The 23332-nt window shown below is 42.5% G+C and overlaps 1 protein-coding gene across 5 annotated transcripts in view; it reads right to left on the reverse strand.

Annotated features, from left to right (window-relative positions):
• LOC137371530 (dachshund homolog 1-like) overlaps positions 1-23332 on the reverse strand; it is a 494797-nt gene that overhangs the window by 12079 nt on the left and 459386 nt on the right. For all 5 annotated transcript variants that reach the window (XM_068034282.1, XM_068034279.1, XM_068034281.1 and 2 more), the window contains 4 exons: positions 21075-21220; positions 18598-18745; positions 18325-18468; positions 17951-18019 (listed from right to left, as the gene is read on the reverse strand). In XM_068034282.1, coding sequence (XP_067890383.1) covers positions 17951-18019; positions 18325-18468; positions 18598-18745; positions 21075-21220 — 507 coding nt within the window. The remainder of the gene's footprint in view (positions 1-17950; positions 18020-18324; positions 18469-18597; positions 18746-21074; positions 21221-23332) is intronic.

Below are 23332 nucleotides of genomic sequence, written 5' to 3' on the forward strand. Positions count from 1 at the left end.
CTTTTACAGACCAAAGGTAGCTTCCATGACACACATGTCCTTCTATTTCAAAACACCTGCAGGCCAGAACCTGTGATACTTTAGCTCAGCATTGTTTCCGTGCTACTGTATTGTAGCCCTTTATCTCATTGTCCTGCTATGTATGAGATAGGATTACATGATCTCCTGTTATTTATGTGTCTTTTGTGGGCAGGAAAGAAGGCCAAGCAGAACAGTGACTAGAACTGGCACCTCAAGCTCCCGCAACACCTAGCAAAAGCTGCGATTCCTCTTGGAAACACAATGCCCACTGTGGAGTAAAGAGCTAACCATTGTAAAGGTAATACACTGGTGTAGCAAGGAGCTGCACTCAAACAAAGCGAGGTTTGATGATGGAGCAACAACACATGGAAAAACAATTGGCAAACTATTATTTTGTTGGTTTGGAAGTACACAATGTGATGTTCTAATTGTGCCAATCCATGTGACTGGGCCATGGCCTTACCTGATCAGACATTCTCTGTATCAAGGTTTATTCCCACCACTATTTTCAATTATAGACAAGTTACACTGAGTTGCTAAGCCCCCATAAGATATGTTTCATCACACTCCCAAAATACTCGGCAAATCCAAACTCAAACAGTTCTCCAAACTGACCTTCCTTCCAGTGCACTTCTCAATGGATGCAAAGGATCAGTGAACTTAACCTTGTGTCCATGCCTCACCATGGGCCATTTTTTCTTACTTGACTGCAGGGTGTTACAGGCTTTGCAAGTTATAATAGTGCTTATTATTCAAGGTGGATGAGATAAGGCCATGACCATAAGCGGGAAAACAGGCTTAATTAGAAAGATCCAGTGATTATTGGGTAAATGTACAAATCCTGTACTCCCATAGGGAATGGCATGTCAGTGATAGGGTTTCATATCAAAGAGCTGGGTTTTAATTGAGCAGAGATTGGTGCGATGAAACCCTTCTTTCTTTAATGGCTGTAAAATGACTTTAAGCAGCCTCAACACAATTCCGAATAAACATATGTCCCCAATACAAAACGATCCACTATTTAGCTTAAGTTAGTGCCTGGTGACTAACAGGGATCCCTTGAACGCAGCGTTGTAAAGATACAACCCGTGGCAGATGGGAAATGATGTACTGAAACATGGGGCTGGATTTTATGCAGCAGATGCGGGTCCCGACTCTGGGCTAGAAAGGCAAGGGGAAACCCACTTCGGCCATTTGGGGAGCCCCTGACTGCATCTTACGGTGTACGGGCAATTAACTGCCCAGCGTCGGGGTCCCTGACCCTTTAAGGACAGGGGTCTCACCTCCAAAAGTTGCCAACTAATTAGAGGGCCAGCAGCTCAGCAATCCCAGCAGCACCACTGGAAGCAGTGACCACTGCTGGTACTGCAGTGGACCCTGGACCAGGAGCAGCCATGTAGCCTCACAGAGCAGTCAGGCAGCTGTGGCCAGTCAGGCAGGGTGGGTTGGATAGTTGAAGGCAATGGGGGGGAGGGAGGGGGGGAGGGGGAGCTGGGGGGGGTGGGCATTGGCATAGGGGCGACCTTTGCTGCCGGGGTACTCCGTGGACCACAGATTGCTCAAGCAGGAAGGCCCCCACCCAACTCACCAGCTCAAGGAAGATGGTTGGTGTTACTCTGTGGCCTCCACACATGGCAGAGGGCCCCCCCTCCTCACACTGGTAAAATGTAAGTGGTGGCAGGACAAGGCCCTTAAGTGGCCTTTAATTAGCCATTTTACGTCCTCAGTTGGCCTCTGGGGCTTCCTCGCCCTGACTAAATTGAATGGTGTCGGGAAGGTGACGGGGACCCCACCTCCCGCTTTCCCTTGCAATTTTATGGGCCCCCACACCACCCTGGGGCTGATAAATTTCAGCCTATGGTCGAGCACATTTCCCAAGCAACTGTACACCCCTGGTCACCTGAGATCTGCCCAAAAATTGGCAGGGGTGGCAGAAAGTCAAGGCCTGGGAATCCCAAATTAAAAATCGAGTTTTATTCCCCCAGTATATACCTCTGAGATTTTGTCTGCCTTTGGCTCAAGCAATTAAAAAATAGCTCTCTCTTGCAATAGCAGCTTATCTTCCTCTGCTTAAATGTTTATTTGCTATTCCCTTAAAAACTATTCAGGTGAGATATGAGAAAATAGGGGTTAAAAAGAACCTTTTTCCTGCCAACAAGGGCTTTAAATATTATGTAAGCAAGCAGGAACAGATTTGCAGGTTCAAATACCCAGAACCGAAGTGTCAATTGTTTGGTATTTTGAACTCAAGATAGAAATGCTCCACTCCCAGATGAAGATGATAGAGAGGACATTACCATGCAATAATTAAAAATGTATTATCCCTACTATTAGAGACATGCCCTGATTTTAATAGTGTCATACATACGTATAAACTTATTATCAAATCACATCTGTCATATCATAGATTTAGAGCCAAGACATTAGAATCTGACCAATTTAACATCTCGGGCTAATTTTCCCGACCCTAATGTTAGGAATTACAAGGGCAAAAAGTTATGCTGGACTCTGTGATAAATTTGTATTTTTCAATTTTACCAAAGTGTTTGAAAGATACAATCTCAGTTCATCAAAAATTATTTGCATAGCTTTTCAAAAATGATGTGGTATGGAATTATTGAAATACCTTATCTATGGAGCTTAAAGGTAGAAATTAATACTGCCAAAATTATCAGATGAATACTTTGTTAATGTGAGTTTTCTGTCCTTTAAGCAGGCTAGCATTTCTATTAAAAATACAGACAGTGGAATGTTATACCAACATGTTAAGTGTTTATCCACTTTTATCACTGTCGCCTTCTCATGGTAGTTTTTGCAAAACAAATCTGTTTTTGAATGCTATTGTAATTCCATTCCACACTTTGGGCTGAATTTTATTTATTTATTTTATTTATTTAGAGATACAGCACTGAAACAGGCCCTTCGGCCCATCGAGTCTGTGCCGACCATCAGCTACCCATTTATACTAATCCTACATTAATCCCATTATGAGTGTGCTGCAAATTGTGGCAGCGTGCTTTCATCTCGGTGGTCCACTCGCGCTGAGCCCCCGCAATATTTTGCGCGGTGGCTCAATTAAATGGATGGGGTGGAGCGGCTGCCCCCGATGACATAAAGGGGGTGGCCGCTCTGTCCCCGGCAATGGCGGCCAGCACCACCGCGCAGGCGCGGCACCATTTTTAAAGGGCTGCAAGCCCTTACCAGCAATTTTAATTTTTAAAGGGACATGGAGGGCAAATTAAAATTTTAAACTTTATTAACCGATCAAAGCCCCTCTCCCACACAACCTCCCCAATAGCCATTTTAATATTTAAATAAAGGCCCCGCTGCACCGCATCAAGGCCTCGCTGCCGCTGGTAAAATGTGGCGGGGCCTTCTCAACGTCGGAGGTCGTGGTGGGCCTCTCCCGGAAGGATTTTCCGGGACACTCCGCCATGCCACCGCGACGTCGGAAGGCTCATAAAATTCAACCCTTTATCTTTGTTATAGCTTATGCAATTTTTTTTTAGTTTGGTTTGTGTGGAAAATATTGCTTCGGAGCAATGCGTGAAACTAGCCATGGAGCTACATGCGAAAAACTAATCAAAGAATTGTTGATCTAAACAAAGTTTGGTGTTATTTTAAATAAATCTAAATACATGTATTTAAAATACATTATACAGGACATGCTGGAAGAGAAAGTGCATAAGAAAAACAGACTACAATGAGCTTCTCCCTATCTCTGTAAACCATAGCAGTCCTACAACCGTCCGAGATCTCTCCGCTTTTAGCCTCTTGGGCAACTGATTTTCTTCACTCCAACACTGTTTGCCATGTCTTCAGCTGCCGAGGCCTTAACTCAGAAAATCCCTTCCCTAATCTCTCTGTGTCTCTCTCCTCCTTTAAGACGGCCCTTAAAAACTAGCTCTTGGTCACCTATCCTAATATCTCTTTGTCTTGCTTGGCATCGAATTGTCTGATTATACTCCTGTGAAGCACCTTGAGACATTGAAGATGCTATATAAATGAAAGTTGTTGTTGAATGACATGCTCCTTGCTAACTTTCCTTAACATTTAATAAAATTGCAATTGAAAACAGTACTGTGCAGTAACGATGTCTTCCATCTGAGATTATAGGGTGGAATGGGAAGCATCAGGGAGCGAAGCACTGGCTAAATGAATAGTACCCTTCAAAAGCACTTGGTCAGTCACAGAAAAGTCTGAAACTAGACAAAATTATCATACCCTCCCACATTCTACCCTCTGTAAACTTGAGATCATATAAAACTCTGCTGCTCATGACTCGCACCAAGTCCAGTTCACCCATCACCCCTGTGCTTGCTGACCTACATTGGCTCCTGGTGAAGCAACGCCATGATTTTAAAATTCTTATGGCCTCACCCCTATCTCTACAATCTGCTCCAGCCCCACAACCCTCCAAGCTATCTGCGCTTCTCTAATTCAGGCCTCGAGCATCCCCCATTTTCTTTGCTCCACCATCGATGGCCGAGCCTTCAGCTGCTAAGGCCCTAAGCCCTGAAACTCCCTCCCCAAACCTCTCCGCCTCTCTATTTCTCTTTCCTCCTTTAAGGCACTCCATAAAACCTACCTCTTTGACCAAGCTATTGGTCATCTTAGCTAATATCTCCTTGTGTGTGTGTCAAATTTTGTTTCATAATGCTCCTGTGAAGCGCTATGAGACACTTCATTTCTTTAAGATGCTATGTTAATACAAGTTGTTGTTGTTGTCCAATGAAAGAAAGGCAAACAAGAAAGTCCAGGAACCTGACCAACCATATCCATAAAAATAAGCTCAAGTGATTCTCTTTCCTATCATTCTCACACAAAATCTTTTATTAAGGCATCAAATTCTCATGGTTGCCTAGCTGGCATTTTTATTCCACAGAGTAAATTGATTGAAAAATATCATAAGTTGAAGATTGTTCCTTCACAGCCCACAGGGAAAGGGGAAAGTGTATTAGAGTTACAGGATAGCAGTCCAAACAGGAGTGTAGGTTAATACCATTTTATTCAAAGGTGAATGAAAGCCTATGCTGGAGAAAGGAGCTGCGCTGTATTGCTCCCTAATGCCAACTCCACAGCACATCATCGTTAACATACATTAAGCTTCTCCCACTGCTCCTTGTATTTGTTTGAAAGAAAGAAAATGATCAGCATTGAATATTTTACTGCACCCCAGAAAAGCAGAATCCACTCATTTGTAAATGTCACCATCATCCACAAGGTTAGCATTGTCAGAGAAAAAAATGCCCCAGCTTGAATCTTTGTAGGGACTCTCCTTCATGGAAGAGCTTAATACACTTTCAATAGCTTAAAATAGTCTGTGGAGGCTAATTAAAAGGGATACTTGCCGTGTTCTAAGTTTTAAAAAAAAATTAATTATTTGTAATAGGAATTGTAATGCCATTTAATTAGTCAAACCCAGCTCCAAGCTGCAGTTGGTCTCCCTTACCTTTCCCACCAATGCTTCACAATAAAGTTCAAGCTGTGTGTTATGCAACAAGGGAGGAATTTACTGTGGCCTGTGTAAATTTAGAAACTATTTGGAACAGACAGGGGGAGGGAGACAATGCTGTGTGGTCTATCCTCTGCAAATATATTTGGGAACACATACGCTTAATATTGGTTTTAAGAAAATAATTTAGAATTTTGCAGTTCTCAGTCCCATACATGAGAAAATTAGAACAGAACCAGGACCATTGAATGCTGTAAATGTTCTTTAAAGAAAGAATAAATATTCAATTAGATGTTGAATAAAACAAAAAAAAATGGTTTTGGCCTCTTTCAGCATAAAATACCTCTGAAAGATTAATTAATACATGCGCATTATGCAAATTAGACACATGCAAATATTTTATGAAGACAATTAAGGGAGGCATTAATTACTGCCTTTTTGCTTCAATGAGATTTGTTCTTTTTTTCCCTCTGCAGTTTAACTCTTTAAGTGATGAACCCTTTGATTGGGTATGTGACCAACGCTAGCAAAGCATTCTCCCCACACACATAAAAAAAATTAAACAATCAGCTCTGCTAAAATAATATTAATACACATGCATTTATATAATATAGCTCTATTCCAGGTGCTATGATCAACAGAATTTTCTGACACAATGTACTGCCAGTAATTAAGAGCTTGGAAGTGAATTTGTGCTCATTCTTGGAAATGATTCAACTTCTGCAAAAGCAATTAATTTGCTTTGCCTGTGCTAATATAGTGGAATTATAAAGCATGACACAAGACAAATAGAAATAATTAGTTCCCCAAAATGATGTTCTCATTAATGCAGTTTTAACAGTGCAAAAACATTATTGCACTGGGTCTATGTTCTGTCCCTTGTCGCGGTGACCGTGATGAAGTAGTACACATCTAAATTAAGAGTTCTTATTGGCAGTGTCATATTTTTAATACATTTCTAAAGGTTCTAGGTCAATGCTGTATAGAGTCTGTAAAACCGCTTGCAGCTCATGCCTTTTAGAATGGGGCAATGCTCAGCAATTAATGTGCAAGGCACGGATGTAAATCCTTATCTAACAGCAGCCTTTAAACTATTGAATAGTACTGTTTTTTTAATCCATTCTGCTAATGCCTGCAATAAATTGCATCTTTTGTTTTCGTTCATCAAGTTTGCCATCAATTGATTACACGGGTCTGACAAACTGTCAAGCACCAAAATGGCAGTGCCAAAAGAGGAGAAAGAGTCATGAGTGTATGATGCTCGGTTCCTGTGCATTGTACAATAATCTGTAAAGGGTTTTGAACATTTTATTAAAAGCAAACAATAGGAGCTTTATTGGTCTCAGTTTCAATTTAGACATATTTATGCAGCTTATTTTATGCAGGAAGGCTTTTGGAGTCCCAAGCACTAGGAAACATGGCCTTAGAAGCCTTAGACCATACATTAACTGTGCACATTGTAGCTTTAATTAACTGCAGTAGCAAAACCCCGTCGCCTGATAAAAAAAATCCATGTTACTACTGTCAAACAAAACAAAAGAGAGGAATCAAAACCTAAGAGGACTTACTGTTTGTCCCATTGGCCCCAGTAAGAAGAGATTGTATGATGACATCTTATTGCACAAGCCCCTGTAAGGTTTCTAGGCAAAATTATCAAAAGTAAACCCCTTGCTCCCCCTCAAAAAATCTGATATCTTCAGCCTGATGCAAGCAGATCTCTACTTTTTTAAAGAAGTGCTGTCAAGTGTCTCACTTGCTTCAGAAACCACATTAAAGCCACAGCTGTAAATTTGTGTTTGTTGTCAATTTACACTTCGATCTCCACCAAATTCTCATGTGGACGTGGTGTGAGATTATTTACTCTGAATGCCCAATTCTGAGTGAAATCTGCCAGCTCAGCAGATCAAAGCTGTGTTCCCGATCCGAAGACTTGTATCAGCCTGGTAACCATTTTCTTCTTAACAAAGAAAGAACTTGCATTTAAATAGCAACTTTCACAACCTCTGGGTGTTTCAAAATACTTCACAACCAAAGAAGTAGTCTTTGAAGTGTAGTTACTGTTGTAATGTAGGAAACGTGGCAGCCAATATACACACAGCAAGCGCCCACTAACAGTAATGTGCTAATGAGTACATAACCTGTTATAGTGAATTTGGTTGAGGAATACATATTAGCCAATACACCAAGGGGAACCCACGCTCCCCTGTTCTACTTCAAAATAGTGTCATGAGAACTTTAACATCTACCTGAGAGGGTAGATGGATCCTCTGGCACCGCAGCACTCCCTCAGTACTACATTGGAGTGTCAGCCTGGATTATGTGGTAAATCTCTGGAGTTGGACTACCATTGTCTTGTGTCGTGACATGATGGAGATCTAGAATTCAACTCATTTGCCAGACTGTTAAGAAAACAATGCCTTAGCGCATGAATAGACTCTCCTTAAGTGGTAGAACTCTTGCCACGGAGTCAGAAGTTTGTGGGTTCAAGCTCCATTCTAGAGACTTGGCCGTATAGTCCAGTGTAGTATTGAGGGAGTGCTGCACTGTCAGAGCTTTCGACTTCTGGATGTGATGTTTCTCCCTCTTTTAATACATAAACTACAATCTCAACCATGGCAACCACTGGGCACAGGAATTACTGTTGGCAAAATGACTCACAAAACTAGTTGTTATCAGAAGATTTGGGAATTTTGTAGTACTCAAAAATAAAGAAGGCACAAACCTTCTCAAAGTGCGACCCAAGTCACCAGTTTCCTTTTGAAATAAACATAATATTCTTTCTCGTACATTTCCCTTCTCCACAAAGGCATTGACTGATGCTGGAATATGGTCAGCAGGCACTGGATATCTTACTCAAGGAGTTATTCTTGCTGGGAGTCCAGAGAGTAAGAGGAAGAAATTGGTCCAACTCTGCCCATTTTTTGGGGCAGAATGGGGCCAAAAGGCTTTAAGGGAGCCTGAAATACGCTCAACCTCAAATTGGGTTGCACAATTTGTCAGGTGCCTTTGGTGGCCGCCAAAGACAGGTGATAAACCTCTTACTTACTTTTTAATCACTGCTCCAGATGTGGGCATTGCTGAACAGACCAACAGTTATCGTCCACCCATAGTTGTCCTTGAGAAGGTGGCGATGGATCTTCATCCTGAACTGTTGCAGTCCACATGTGAAGGCATTCCCACAATGTTATAGACCTCCAGGATTTTGACCCAGTGCCCATGAAGGAACAGAGATATCTGGGCTGAATTTTATGAGGCCTCCGGCATCAGGGGTTGTTGGAGGGTGGCCAGAAAATTCTTCCAGGATAGGCCCACCACAACCCCCGGCACCGAGAAGACCCCGCCACATTTTACTGCAGGCGGCAGCGAGGGCTTGGTGCGGCCCCCGAGCCACCAAGCGGCGGGGCCTTCATTTGCCTACTAAAACTTTTGCAAAAAAATGCTAATTAACGTACCTGGACCGGCCGGCTGTCCCACATCGATATTGCAGCCAGTGGCTGGAAGTCCTGCGCCTTCCGAACCCCGTTTGGGGATTTGTTGGTGGGGAGGGTGTGGGGAGAGTGAAATTATCAGGATTTGGGGGGGGGGGGGGAATGTGGCGGGGGAGTAGGACACTTTTTATTGGATGTGGGGATGGTGGGAAAGGGTTGAAGGGGAAATGTGAGAAGGTTTGGGGGGAAAGTTTGGGTCGGGAATAAAATAAATTTTTGAGGTATATGCCAATAGAAAAAAACATTGGGGAGGTTGGACCTCCAGCTTTTAATTATTTTTTTGTAAAGAGAATGCACAGAAATGTACCTTTAAAAATTCACTTTTTCCTTGGGGGTTTGAAGCCCTTTAAAAATGGCGCCGGTGCCTGTGCGGTGGTGCTGGATGTTGCTGCTGGGGACGGAGCGGCCGCCCCCTCTATGTTACTGGGGGCGGCCGAATGGCGGCGAGCTTATAAGATTCAGCCCTTATGTGTCTAAATCAGCATGGTGTGTGACTTGGGAAAAAACTTGCAGGTGATAGCATTCCACCTAGATCCTTCTGGGTGATGGTGGTCATGGGTTTGACAGCTGCTGCTGAAGAAGCCTTTGCAAGTTGCTGCAGTGCTTCCTATAAGTTAGTACTTACCACAGCCAAGGTACGCAGGCAGTGGAGGGCGTGGACGTTCAAGCCAGTGGATGGGCTACCAATCAAGAAATGAGGAGCTGGATTTTTGTTCTAGGGTTGGGATCCTGATGTTGGGTGCATTTTCGGGTCCTGACCCCGCGTAGCGTCAGTGCCTCATTTTTGACAAACTGGCTAATTAGCGGGCAGGGTGCATGCTCGGTGTCCAATTAAGGACGTTGGGCAGGCTCCTGAGGCTGGAGGGACAATAGGAGGGCCTCTGAAGAACTTCTATCTAAGGCAAAATTTATACTGGCCACAGCTGCCAGACCACAACTGGGGACGCGAAATCATCTCACAATCGCAGCTACGGGGGGTTGGTTGGTGGGGTGGGCAGGGGGAGTGGGGGGGTTGGGGGGTGTGTAGGCGTTAAAATGTTATTTGGAGCCAGGAAGCCACCTCCATTCATTGGCCGGGATTCAGCCTCAGCAACGGGCTCAACTGCCGACTGGAAAATTCCAATTAGCTTTCGTACTGTGCCCTTAGTAGGCCCTCCACAGGCCTTAATTGGTTTACCCGCCATTTGCGGGCAGATAGCTGTCGCCACCCCCCTCTTACCCTCCACCCCCCTCCTACCCTCTACCCAACACCAGAACTTCCGAAATGACCTGGAGGCGGGAAAACGTTGGCCAAACGTGCACACCAGCCGGTGCCGGGAAATTGTGGGCCCATCCACCTCCGATCCCGCCTCCCCGGCCGTTTAAAAATTCATCCCAAGATGTATAATGCCTATTTAATCTCTCTCCTAAATGGAATGAGCTGCGGCAAAACTGCAACTGCCAACAAAAAAATAAGCAAAGTTTGTTTTTAAAGTATGACGTGGAGACTGAAGGAGTAGAAGTCCGCCTGCCAACTTCACAACATTGCTTAGCACTTCTGCCTGTCCATGACTGGCCCCACTCCCATTATCCTTCCCATCCACTCCCAGAGGCCCATTGCCAAAATTATTGAAATGAGGGCAGGGTCCAATTTAGGAATAGTGTCAGAAAATAGGCCAGACGCAAGATTAACAGTGAATAAGTGATTTGATCCAGGGTTCATCCTTTCCTGTTATTAAGTCAGTCACTACAAGTTGTGCAAAAACATCCAAGGTGACTCACGCTTAAATTTTCCACCTTTCTCTGTGGAAAAGGGTCTGATTTCCAGTAAATGGCTCTCTCAACATCCCAGAGGATATTGGCAATTCAACATTATAGTTATGAACTTCTATCAAATCACTAAAACTACAACTATGCTTTGCTCGCAAAAAACATACCTATCAAGTTATATAATTAGCAGTCGTGGACCTGGAACTGTCCGTAGAGTAATACCATTCAAAAACTCACACTACAAAACCATGACTGACCCAAATAACCATTTTCTATTAAGTTAGTCATGTTAATGAGTCTAATGCCCCACTGATGAAAAAAAACAATCATAAAACAGTTCCATTCACTGCTTAGATTTTGAAAGGTGCTTTATCAGTGCTAAGCAAGCACCATAAAACTGCCCAATCAAATCACGTACAATGTTTTTAACCATGCAATCTGGAAACTAGCAGTTGTGACAAAACAAACCAACAAGGTCGAAAATTTTTTCCATATTACTTTTGGCTGCCATTTAACTTCCTCAATCAGGTCAGTATATACCGCGAAGAATATCACAACTAACAAATAAAAAGACGCAATTCTGAAGAAGAAATCACTAAACTTACTGATAGAAATAGTTAGAAATGTGTGAAAGTGGAGCTCTGGCTGGTGCAGTATGTCAGTGGCCTTTCATCTCGGGATCTGAGTTTATATCTGGCCTAGGAAACCGAGTCCTCGTTTGCATGGGCCAACAACATGAAAACCATCCCTAATTCTAAGTTTGTCACTCAGCGTGATTGGTTTCCGAAATTGTTAAAGTGCTACAATGGTACAATGAAAAAGTGCTATAATGGGACACTATTCTAAGATCAGGACTGCAGCAGATTATTAGGACAAGGTGATGGCTTTGATTGAGGCTGCACTATACCTCAAATGGGAGTATTTGATGCAGGCATGGGTGAAATGCATTGTCGTCCCTTATTTTTACATTGTTTGCTCATGTGCGAAAGCAAGTCTCCTCTACACATCCCAATCCCTCTCCTTAGGGTTTGGGAATTCTGACCAGGGTTGGAAATGTCACCTGGCTGCTGGGTGTTCCAGTTTCTTTGATAAATTGCTAAGTGCGTGACAGAAATACATCAAGAGTATTCCTTAACAGTCCATCTCACATGACAACCAGGCAATAAATGAATAAATATTGGGTGCCAGAAGTAACAGAATCAGAATAAACAGATTTAATGCTTCCAGCAATGAAACCATTAAACAACAATGCTGACATAAACCTTGACTCAGTGAGCAGGATCATATGGCCTTTGAAAAATTTCAGGCTTTGGGACCATTTTTGGGTTCCGACCCCACACGGATCAGAGGTGCGTTGACAGTTGTAATCTTCTAGATGCAGCCAATTAACAGGCCACCTCCGCGCTCGCCATCCAATTAAGGACAGCGGGTGGGTTCCCAAGGCAGGAGACCTAATAGGAGGGCCCGCAGCACTGGATGGACGGCAGCCCCACTGGCTGATTGGGCACTGCTGAGGCAGGTAGAGGCGCCCTCGGAAGCTAAATTAATAATTCAGAAAACAGAAGGCCCACAGCTCATAAGGCCATTAGTGCAAAGGGGAAAGCCTTCCACAGGAAGGATTATGGCCGAGGCTGCGACCTTTGCACTTTTGTGATGCATTTATGGGGCTAGTGACAGGATGGCCTTCCTGCCTGCTGTCTCCAAGCAGCTGCCAGCGTCCCAATTCAGCGGGAGGTGGGTCTGACCGGGAAGGTCCCGGCGGCATAAGCTACTAGGCCCCAGCTGGTTCCTTAATTGGCTACCTGCTTCTACTGGGCAGGTAACTGCTGCCTTGGCGACCTCGTCAGTCAGAAGTTCATGTGTTATCACTCCAGAGACATGAGCACATATAAACTAGGTTAATAATTCAGTGCAGTACTGACAGAGAGGAGAGAAAAGTTTACTTGCAGCCTAAGCAAGTTTGGCGAAGCAGTTAGTTAATGGCATTACAAGTGTTATAATTGTAAGACTGGCAGGATTAGCCCGCAGCAGAACTGTGGTTCAAAACATAAACAATAATCCAATGTCCGGTTCTTGAAATGAGCAGCACCACAGGAGATTTAGCAGTCTTTTAAAAATGATCTAACTTGGAACCAATAGTCTGCATGTGATCTGAACGACAGGCTTCATAAACAGGGGCATTGAGTACAAAAGGAGGGAAGTTATGCTGAAACTTTATAAAGCTCTGGTTAGGCCCCAACTGGGGTATTGCATCCAGTTCTGGTCACCACACTTCAGGAAGGATGTGAGGGTCCTTGAGAGGGTGCAGAGGAGATTTACCAGAATGGTTCCAGGGATGAGAGATTTTAGTTACAAGGTTAGGTTGGAAAAACTGGGGTTGTTCTCCTTAGAACAAAGGAGCTTGAAGGGAGATTTAATAGAAATGTACAAGATTATGACAGGTTTAGAAAAGTTAGACAAGGAAAAACTGTTACCATCAACTGCTGGTACAATGACTAAGGGACACAGATTGAAAGTTTTGGGCATGAGATGCAGGGGGAATATGAGAAAGAACTCTTTTACGCAGTGGGTGGTAATGACCTGGAACTCACTGCCCACAAGGGTGGTGGAAACAGAGATAATCAATGACTTTAAAAGGAAAAGGCGGGGCTAAAGTGTGGTGAGTCAGAGACTTAGCAGTTGGCAGGAAAAAAGACAGAAGCGCAAGGGGAGAGCCAACTGTGTAACAGCCCCGACAACCAATTTTATCTGCAGCACCGGTGGAAGAGTCTGTCACTCTAGAATTGGCCTTTATAGCCACTTCAGGCGCTGCTTCACAAACCACTGACCACCTCCAGGCACTTACCCATTGTCTCTCGAGACAAGGAGGCCAAAGAAGAAGAAGAAGAAAAGGAAATTGGATGGGCACTTGAAGGAAATAGACTTGCAGGGCTACGGAGATTGAGCGGGGGAGTAGGATTGACTGAAGAGGTCCGTGAGGAGCAACGTGGATTCGATGGGTCAAACGGCCTCCTACTGTGCCGTAAATGATTCTATGACAAATGAACACGTACAATGAAACAGACAATGCAGCATGGATGAGGGTTTCAGCGGAAGATGAGTTGAGCAAGGGCAGAGACTGGCGATGTTAAAACAGGTTGTTCAAGAGAAAGATAGAGAGATAGATAAAGAGTGAGATAGATAAGTAGAGATATATATAATGGGAAGCTAAACTGCAATGCCTGAGGGTAGGAGGGGCGAGTTGAAAATTTACCCCTTCTGCACAATTTAAATTGATGACACCTTTATTAGATTGTGCCTGAATTAGCCAAGTTAAATGGTGTATATCGAATTGCTCTGTCTCTTCAAACATTTCAGCTGGTTGAAAGTAAAAGAAGAAACTAGCCCAACTGCTGACTGCTTCAAACTCAGTCTCACTCAGTCATTGTGGATACAGTGGTAATAAAAAGTGACATCATTGTCAGCCTGCAACAAAGCGTTTCCACCTCAGCTTTGATTTATGGATACCCCAGGGGCGGTATATAAAACACTTTGCACCTGCACTTTTCTTTCTTCCCTCTTGGCATCAGTTACAGCTCATTACCATACTGATCTCACCTTCTCTTGAAAGGTGACATTATAATAGAAGGATTTTTTTCCCCGTGAAAATGAAAGATGGGTAACAAATGGATCAAAAGCGTTAGAATAAGTGGAGCAGAGATTACATTAAATGAATACATTTGTGATAATGTTATCCTGGGAATGAAATACAATGAAGATGGTCGGTGGTGGTGGGGGGGGGATGGTGTTGGGGGGAGGAGGTGGTGGCAGGGGAGCTAGAAGAGCATCAGACAGTGAATTTTCTTTGAACTGAAGTGGTTAAAATGTAGAATGCTGTCAATTCAATGAATGCCTTTGAAATGCAAAGCAAGGGCAGAGCTATGCACAAGCAGCATTCACAGGCCAATGGAGTTTTTGTTGTAACTCTTAAGGTAAATATATTGTGTTGTCATTTAATTGGGATAGTGCCAGCCAATCTTCTTTAATCATTACTTTGGACTCATAACAAAATTTCACCATAAAGCTGCTTGGTAAAGAAATGTAGCAGGCCTGAAATTCCTCAGTGTCTAATTCAGTGGTTACACCACAATCACAACCAACAGAGTGTGAAAAGACAGTCGGGTAAGAAGGTGGTGGGTGCAAGGACCATCACGGCAACAGAGGAACAGGAGTGGGCCATACAGCCCCCCAAGTCTGTTTATGCCAATTAGATTGTGGCTGATTTGTACCTCAACTCCATTTATCTGCCTTTGTCATCCATGGTTCAACTGATAGCAGTCTTGCCTCTAAGTCACAAGGTTCCAGGTTCAAGTCCGATTCCACTGACTTGAGCACAAAGGCTGACATTCCAGTGACGTACAACCTTTCAGAAGCAATGTTAAACCGAGATCCCGTCTGCCCTCTCAGGTGGATGTAAAAGACCCTGTGGCATTACTTCAAAGAAGAGCAGTGGGGTTATCCCTGATGTCCTGGCCAATATTTGTCCCTTAATCAACATCACAAAAAAACAAGAGATTATCACATTACTGTTTGTGGGGGCTTGCTATGTGCAAATTTGCTGCTGCTTTTCCTACATTACAACAGTGACTACACTTCAAAAGTACTTCATTGGCTGTAAAGCACTTTGGGACATCATGAGGTCATGAAAAGCTCTACAAATGGAAGTCTTTCTTTTTTTCTTCTGTATCCCTTGATACTCATACCCAATAAAAATCTATTGATTCTGTCTTGAAAATTTCATTTTGCGTTACTGGCAACTAATGGGCCCATGTTGACAGAAGATTTGGCCACCAGAGATATGGTGGGTTCAACTGGGCCAGGAAAGTTTAAAGATATTTTTAAAACAAATAAGAAATAGTATATCATGCCATTCATAATTACAGGGTGTTCTGAAGTGCTTCAAAGCCAATCAAGTATTTTTGAAGTGTAGTCACTATTGTAATACAGCACCCAATCTGTGCACAGCAAAATCCCACAAACAGCAATGAGATTTATCTGTTTAGTGATGGGGGTTGATAGATAAATATTCAGCAGAACACTAGGGAGAATTCTCCAATATTCTTCTTTGGATACTGCTATGGTATCTTTTAAGTCTGGCAAACAAAAAAAATGCAGGGCTTCTTTTTAGCAGCTCATCTGGAAAAAAAATAGCACCTCTTACAGTGTGGCACTCCTTCAGTACTACACTGGAGTATCAGCCTGAATTATGTGCTCTGGTCTCTGAGCCCACAACTTTCTGACCCTCAGGTTAAGGTGCTACTACTGAGTTAAGGCTGACAACTAGGGAACTAAATAGAAAAGCTGGCATCAAGATGATAATCTCTGGATTGCTTCCTGCACCAGACAAGTTAAGGAGAGCTAGATTAACACAAGCAATGTGTGCCTGCAGGACTGGTGCCTTTACAGCAGCAGATGCGGTGATAATTGTAGCTGACTCCACCAGGACATCAGCTGGCCTGAGACAAGGGTCCCCTCTGTTTCCGAGGACTCGTGTAGTAATGCATCTGCTAGTCACCATACTGTCACTGAAGGAGGGCCGTGGAGAAGTAGGACAAGAAGACTGAAATGGCCTTCCTTTCCAGGCACCAAGGGAAAGCATGGTAGAAAAGAAAAGAATAGGATGGTTCACAGATCTGTATCAATTAACAAATTGTCACAGGGATGGCATTTTTTAAGCTAGGTGGAGAAATGCCTCGGAGAATAAATACGAACAACAACTTGTATTAATGTAATGCCTTTAATGTACTAGAATGTCCCAAGGTGCTTCACAGCAGTGTTATCAAACAAAACTTGACTCCGAGCCATATAAGGAGATATTGGGCCAGATGACCAGAAGCTTGGTCAAAGAGGTAAATTTTAAAGAGCAACTTAAAAGGAGAAGGGAGAGGTACAGAGGCTGAGAGGTTTAGGGAGGGAATTCTAGAGCTTAGGGCCTTTACAGCTGAAAGGATGGCCACCAGTGGTTGAGTGGTTAAAATTAGGGATGCTCAAGAGGTCAGAATTGGAATAGCACAGAGTTCTTGGAGGGTTGTACAGCTGAAGGAGATTACAGAGATTTCAGAAATGATGTTTGTTGTCATGGCAGCATTTGAATGCACTTACATGCTGCTGCCATATTTGGGTGGGGGCTTTTGGCTACTGATCATTCGGGGTCAGAAGGTGGCCTTACCGGTCACCATGCGGCATTCCTCTTCCAGCTCAAACTGGGTAACAAAACAATAGAAAATTCAGCCTTAATGTCCGCCACATGAGGCAGGTTTTAGTCTTTACCTGCTGGCTGGTAAACTGGTGGGTGGATTAATGAATGAAAATCATGTGAGTTCTATAACGGCCGTGTGATCTGTCCTGCCAGATTATTGCCTACGGAATGAAGGTGGAAATGTACCCCAATCTGTCCATGCAGTCAAGCCACCCGTTCTGAAGTCAGGACAGGGGTGGAGGGGTGCAGAAACTATACTGCAAGTGAAACATCCCCCTCCGTCACATCTAAAAATTCAAATAACTTTTTTTTTAAAAAATCAACAAACTAGTTAACTGCAAGTTTGCCCCTAAATAATATTGCCAATTATTGGAAGCTGTGCCCATCGAAGACAGCATGGATCAGCAAATTAAGTGCAGGCCCATCTTAAAACATTCCCGATTTTCCAAAACATCTTCAGCATACATGTGTAAGCGACCCTCATGCTTCTGAACAACAACACCTTGTAGAAAATACGTTCTCATCATTTATTTCACGTTGACACAGGTGACCTGTAAATGATAAGGAGAGGGCCAAGCATCGAACCATGAGATAGATCGGAGGTGATCCCGTGGACAAGGGGAGACAAAACTTTTTGAGGTCACCAAATTACAACCATATACAATGATTAGTCCTTACAGGTACCTTACTGAGTTTTACTTATTACATAAATTCTATGATCTGATTTCGCTAAACAGGTCTGGCTTTATGAGCAATATAACTAACTTAAGTATATTCTTAATTCTAAAAATCAAAAGAGTCCAGTGACTTTTAATGGAAAGTTTTTTTAGATCTGGATCAATGCGTAGTCTATGTGCAAACATGCAAAAACACCAAGATCGACCTTGCCAAAGCTCGTTTTAATGACCCAGCTGGAAACCTGCATGCTTGAATAACAAACTGAAGCTAAGCAAAATGTATAGTGCATGAGCTAGATTTATAACCACTGCCGCCAAGTACCTTGTATTGTCCTTTCAGCATCTGTTCGTCCAGTGCTGCGGTCAGCTTCCATCTCTTGGGTCACCGAATCTAACATTAGGAAAGATCGGAGTACTGAGTTCATTTTTCAGATTGGGTACTTGTACAAAATATGTTCTCATCATTTATTTCACGTTGACACAAGGGGCCAAGCAATAATTGTCATTATTTTATTTTTGAAAGCTCAGTGAATTATACGGCTTTGTTTCTCCTGCTATCAACATTTTAATCAGCCTGCTCCGCAATCCGAATACAAAGTGACTAGGACTTCTGTTATAGTTTACTGCGCATTGTTAAGCGTCAAGAGCCCACATCATTTCATGAGATTCAATCACAGGTCATTTTCATGCTCTTACCATTCAGGACCCTAAGATTGTCTGCAGAGGCAGCTTGTTTTAACGCCTGCTCTGCTTGTTCTCGTCGCTTGGTTTCGAATTCAAGTGCTTCCTGCAATTTCCTCTTTGCCTTCTTTTCTTTCTTTAACCGTTTCTGAATTATTGCTGGGAGAGGGACACAGTAACAGGTTGGTGTCATTTTTTTTTGTAGTAAGAGCACACTGTTTTCACATTATATTGCTTTTCTCTCTCTCTCAGGAACAAGTGCAATGTTTCTGTCTTCTAATCACTTACCTCTGTTTTTCTGCTCCACAGCTAACTGCTTCTCCAAGCTTTCTCTCATCTCCCGCTCCCTGAACAATTCCATCTTTAACTCTGTCTTTTCATGTTGCACCTGCTTTTCCTGGGCCCTGGCATTGTCTATGGCAACCTTCAGTAGCCCCTGCTCACACCAAGCAAATCAGAGAACAACAAATCTCCATTAGCAATTCATTCAAAATGCCTTTGCCCGAAACTTAGGTTAAGACCAACATAAGGAGACTCAATGCAGGTCTTCTTGTACTGACAGCTGTTAGGAGAAATTAGTTCTGGCAGTTTTACTCTGTTTCCTAGTGGGCTTGAATCCACTCTTATAAAACTGAATTAAATCCAACATCAATTTGGTTGTCTGGTTTTTAAAAGACTACATACAAATTAAGGTCAATGAGTGGAAATACCACACTTATCTTAATAAAGTTTTTTCCAGTTTTGAAATGTTAGGGAACACTGAACATTCGAAAGCTCTGCTAATTATCCATGCTATAATTAATTTTATGTCTAGCAGTGGATTCACAGCAGCCAGTTAGCCACCATGTTCCAATAGGGATCAAAAAAATCCAGTTTACTAGCAACTGCATAAATATATTTATTATATATGAAATAAAACATCCTCAATATTCTCCTTCCAATCTCTCCTGAAAGTAGCCACTGATGCTTAATGCAGTTTTGTGCCTTCCAGTAGCTTAATCATTAACCAATCTTCATGTGTGAGGCTATACATGAGCATCATTGGGTTATGTGACAATGTGTTCAGTGACCTCACAGCTGAACCCAGTCATCTTTGCCCAATGTCCAGAAGCACGTACTTGCCACCGGAAAGTGATCAGTGATAGTGGCTTGATTTCATTACCAGAAGGCATTGAAGCCAATTGTGGTCCTCCCAAATCCCATCCTTCACCATCATGGACCATCATGGGCAGCAAAAGGATAAGCTCAGACCAAGAATTGAATCTGGTTCCTTCATCATTACTGGGTGAATATCCTGGAATTCGCCACCCACCACCATTGTGGGAGACTCCACAGGACGGCAGTGGTTAAAGGAGAAGGCCCAACACCAGATGTTCAGGGCTCCTAGGGATGGGCAATTAATGGCAGCCTCAACATCATCCCTCACATCCCAAAGTTTAAAAAACAAATTTGCTTCTTTTCAAAAGCCTCAACCTAGGGAGGAGGTGCTCAGAAAGTTGTATCATTGGGCGATATTTATGAACCAAGATCTGTACTGGGAACACCACATGCACAATATCCCCATCACACATTTGTACTTCAGCTTATATGGCTTGCTGCGAAAAAACCTTGAGTGGACTTCCAAACTTATCTTTTGGAGGCTGTAATATATGGGCTGATATTATTGGTCAGGATTCGAAATTTTATTTTTAAGTAGTCATAGTTCAGGTAAATTATAATAAACGCTTAAATATAAGGCTGCTCCAATCAGTGTCATTCATCACTTCCAGTAAGTGGCACTTGCATCACAGTAAATTAATCTTGCATATGTAAAATAATAATGATACCCATTCCCATCATGTAAGGCAACTCTAAAAATATTTTTACACAAATACTGACTAACATGAGTGACTGCAAAATTAAAAATTGATCGCCAGCAGTGGTTACTAACCTGATTGAGAAAAAAAATTACATTCGGGTGAACAAATTTTGCTGTACAGGTGTTGTAAATAACACAGCAGTAATGGAGTGCAGAGAAGGTTAATGGGAGATTTAATAGAGGTATTAAAAATTATGACTGATTTTGATAGATAGGGAGAAACTGTTCCCACTGGCAGGAGGGTTAGTAAAACAAATTTGAAATAATTGGCAACAAAGAACCAAAGGGAAGGGGAGGAAAATTATTTTTAATGCGGTGAGTTGCTAGATTTCTTTTCATTCATTCATGGGATGTGGGCATCACCGGCAAAGCCAGCACTTGTTGCCCGTCCCTAATTGTCCTTGAACTGAGTGCCTTGCTAGACCATTTCAGAGGGCAGTTAAAAGTCAACCACCTTGTGTGGAGTCACATGTAGGTCAGACCAGGTAAGGACGGCAGATTTCTTTCCCTGAAAAGATAGTGGAAACTGATCTGATAATAACTTTCAAAAGGGAATTAGTTATATCCTTAAAACAGAAACATTTATAGGGCTTTACGGAAAAGGTAGGGAGTGAGACTAATTGGATAGCTCTTTCAAAGAGCCGGCACAGGGATTTAAGATTCTAGTAAATGGATATGAAAAATATCTACATATTCATGGATGATCTGACCATCACTCATGGATAAGCTGATCATCAATTCGCCTTGTTTTTGGAAATACTTATTGTATTGCACTTCAGGCAATGTTGTTTCCATTCTGCCTCCATGCACACTTGGCTTTCCAGTTGACTATGTGTCAGTCATGCTGGTTACTGATAACAGTTTCACCAGAAGACCCAGCGTGTATCTCCAGCTGTCATTCACTTACCTGGATATTCGTCAGAAGAGTTTCTATAGAGGAAAGTCCATCAGGGAAGAGGAGAGGAGCTGGAAAACCAGGAGGTAGATGCTGGCTAGCCAAGGAGAGCTTCTCAAAGCACTCCCTTGTTGTTGGAGTGGAGATCAGGACTTCATCTGTGCACAACAGAAATAATAAATGTGTGTCTGTTTTGTTAACTTGCAACGATTCCCAAAACAAAATCTTGTTTTTGACAGAGATTAATTCTGCTGATTGTTATGCGGGAGACACTGGGACTATTTTTAAACTCTGTGTAAATGAATGGGCTTTCCAGTAAGTTAAAATTAGACCCATTAACTCTGTTTATGCAAAGGAAATAATATTGGTTTCTTTGACATGAGGTTGTACTGCAAAGTGCAATATTAGATAATTCCTCATTATTCTATCTCATCCTGCATTACAACAGTGACTACTCTTGGAAAAATACTTCATTGGCTATAAAGCGCTTTGAGATGTCTGGTGGTTGTGAAGGGCACTATACAAGTGCAAGTCTTTATTTTACCACAGCTGAGGTTGTGTTGACTAGTTGCCTTTGACAAGTCACAGAACAACTAATGCTTTGTTCATATTACATATCAATACTGTAATAATCCTGGATGCCAATGCTGTAAAATGCGCCCTGCATAAATTTTAGGGTAGATTCAACAACTCTAGCCACAGTTCAAAAATCTCATGCACATGCACAAACTTCCTTTCTGACTACTGAAGGAAAATGGATTCTCAAACTGTTGATGTTATTGTATGAATGCTGAATGTGCTTGTGTCAAGCTTCTCTATGCTATTGTAATGAGGCTGGCAACTCATTTAAAATAGATGGCTTAACTCTGCCATTAAATAGTGGAAAGGGGATTTCGGCACAAATGTTTTAAATGTTCCTATGGCAACATCGCTTATAGCAATTTCCAGCTTTCAATGGGGTTTCTACTGCCCCAGAATCCAATAGTCACTAATGAAATACAACAAAAGCAGTAGAAACTAAATAGCTAAATGACACCCCTCTGAGATTAAAGAATTTTGCATCAATCAATATGAACGCAACAAAACACAACTAATATGTGACTGCCAATACTGGGATGCAAGAATGGAGTCAAATGATCTTTACTTATAGAAAAATTCCAAAACCTTTTAGTTAAAGGATGCTTTTAAGAGGCGGGTGGAGAGATTGGTTTGATAGTTCCATTGGAAAAGGGTGCCCAATGTCGAGGTCAATTAGTTCATATGTCAATCTCAGTTGCCATCAAAATATCACTGGATTAGTACTGCTTGTTCTTGGCCAAAGCTTTGGATCCAACTGGAGCACTGTATTTTACTGGAAGGTAAAGCTAACAAAATCCATAAAAGCAAACTCCCTGCTTGCTGAAGTTGATGTTGTGGTATGCTTTAACTTATCTTTTCGAGAAATGCTATAATACAGATGATCAGAAGCTACATAAAAGGGGCCAATCTGAACTCAGCTAATATAACTTGTGTCACAGATTCCTACGTTCCATGTAAATGTCCTGTGTTTAGTCCAAAGTTGAACTTGAGTTCAGTCTAATTCATCTAAAGAATATTTTTTTTCTTTGAAACTGGTGATTTTTGTGAAGGAAAAAAGCAAATTAAACAAATAAAGCAACTGAACTACTGATGTATTTTATGATAAAGCAAATGAGACTCACCTCAAAAAGGATTATTCTACTCTGCCTCCCAGTTTCTGAATGGGTGTGCCCCAAAAAAGTCCACAGACCAGTGATTCTAGAGCTAAAGCCAGGATCATGACTGCCAGAAATATTCGCTGCTGACCATGGTGACATTCCCAGGGTCAGGGAGGTGTTCCATAATTTGTCTGAAAATAAAAAGGGCTCACGCTTCCAGATGTGTATCTCAGGCACACGCCACATAAACTGGAGGTGCAGTACCCTGGGTGGTGGGGTGGGGGAGGGGATGGTGGTGGTGGAGCGGTGGTCGGCAGGAGAGCAGGGAGGGTTGTCATGGCTCCCCAGAAATAAGGAATACTTGCCCCTTCTTTTGGAATGGGGTAGCTTGAAATACGGTTACAATTTGATGGCAAATCCACAAAGTAGCACAGGCCACAATCTCTGCCTGAAATTTTAGGTGGTCCACACACATCCACTTCTGGCTCAGCTGGTTTGCCTGGTCTCAACAGGCATATCTGTGGGGACTACACACTGGGTCACTTGAGCTTTGAGATTATGAGAACACCTAATGATAAGGAAATCCTGGCCCGG

Source organism: Heterodontus francisci, chromosome 6, assembly GCF_036365525.1.
Source record: "Heterodontus francisci isolate sHetFra1 chromosome 6, sHetFra1.hap1, whole genome shotgun sequence".
Lineage (NCBI taxonomy): Eukaryota > Metazoa > Chordata > Chondrichthyes > Heterodontiformes > Heterodontidae > Heterodontus > Heterodontus francisci.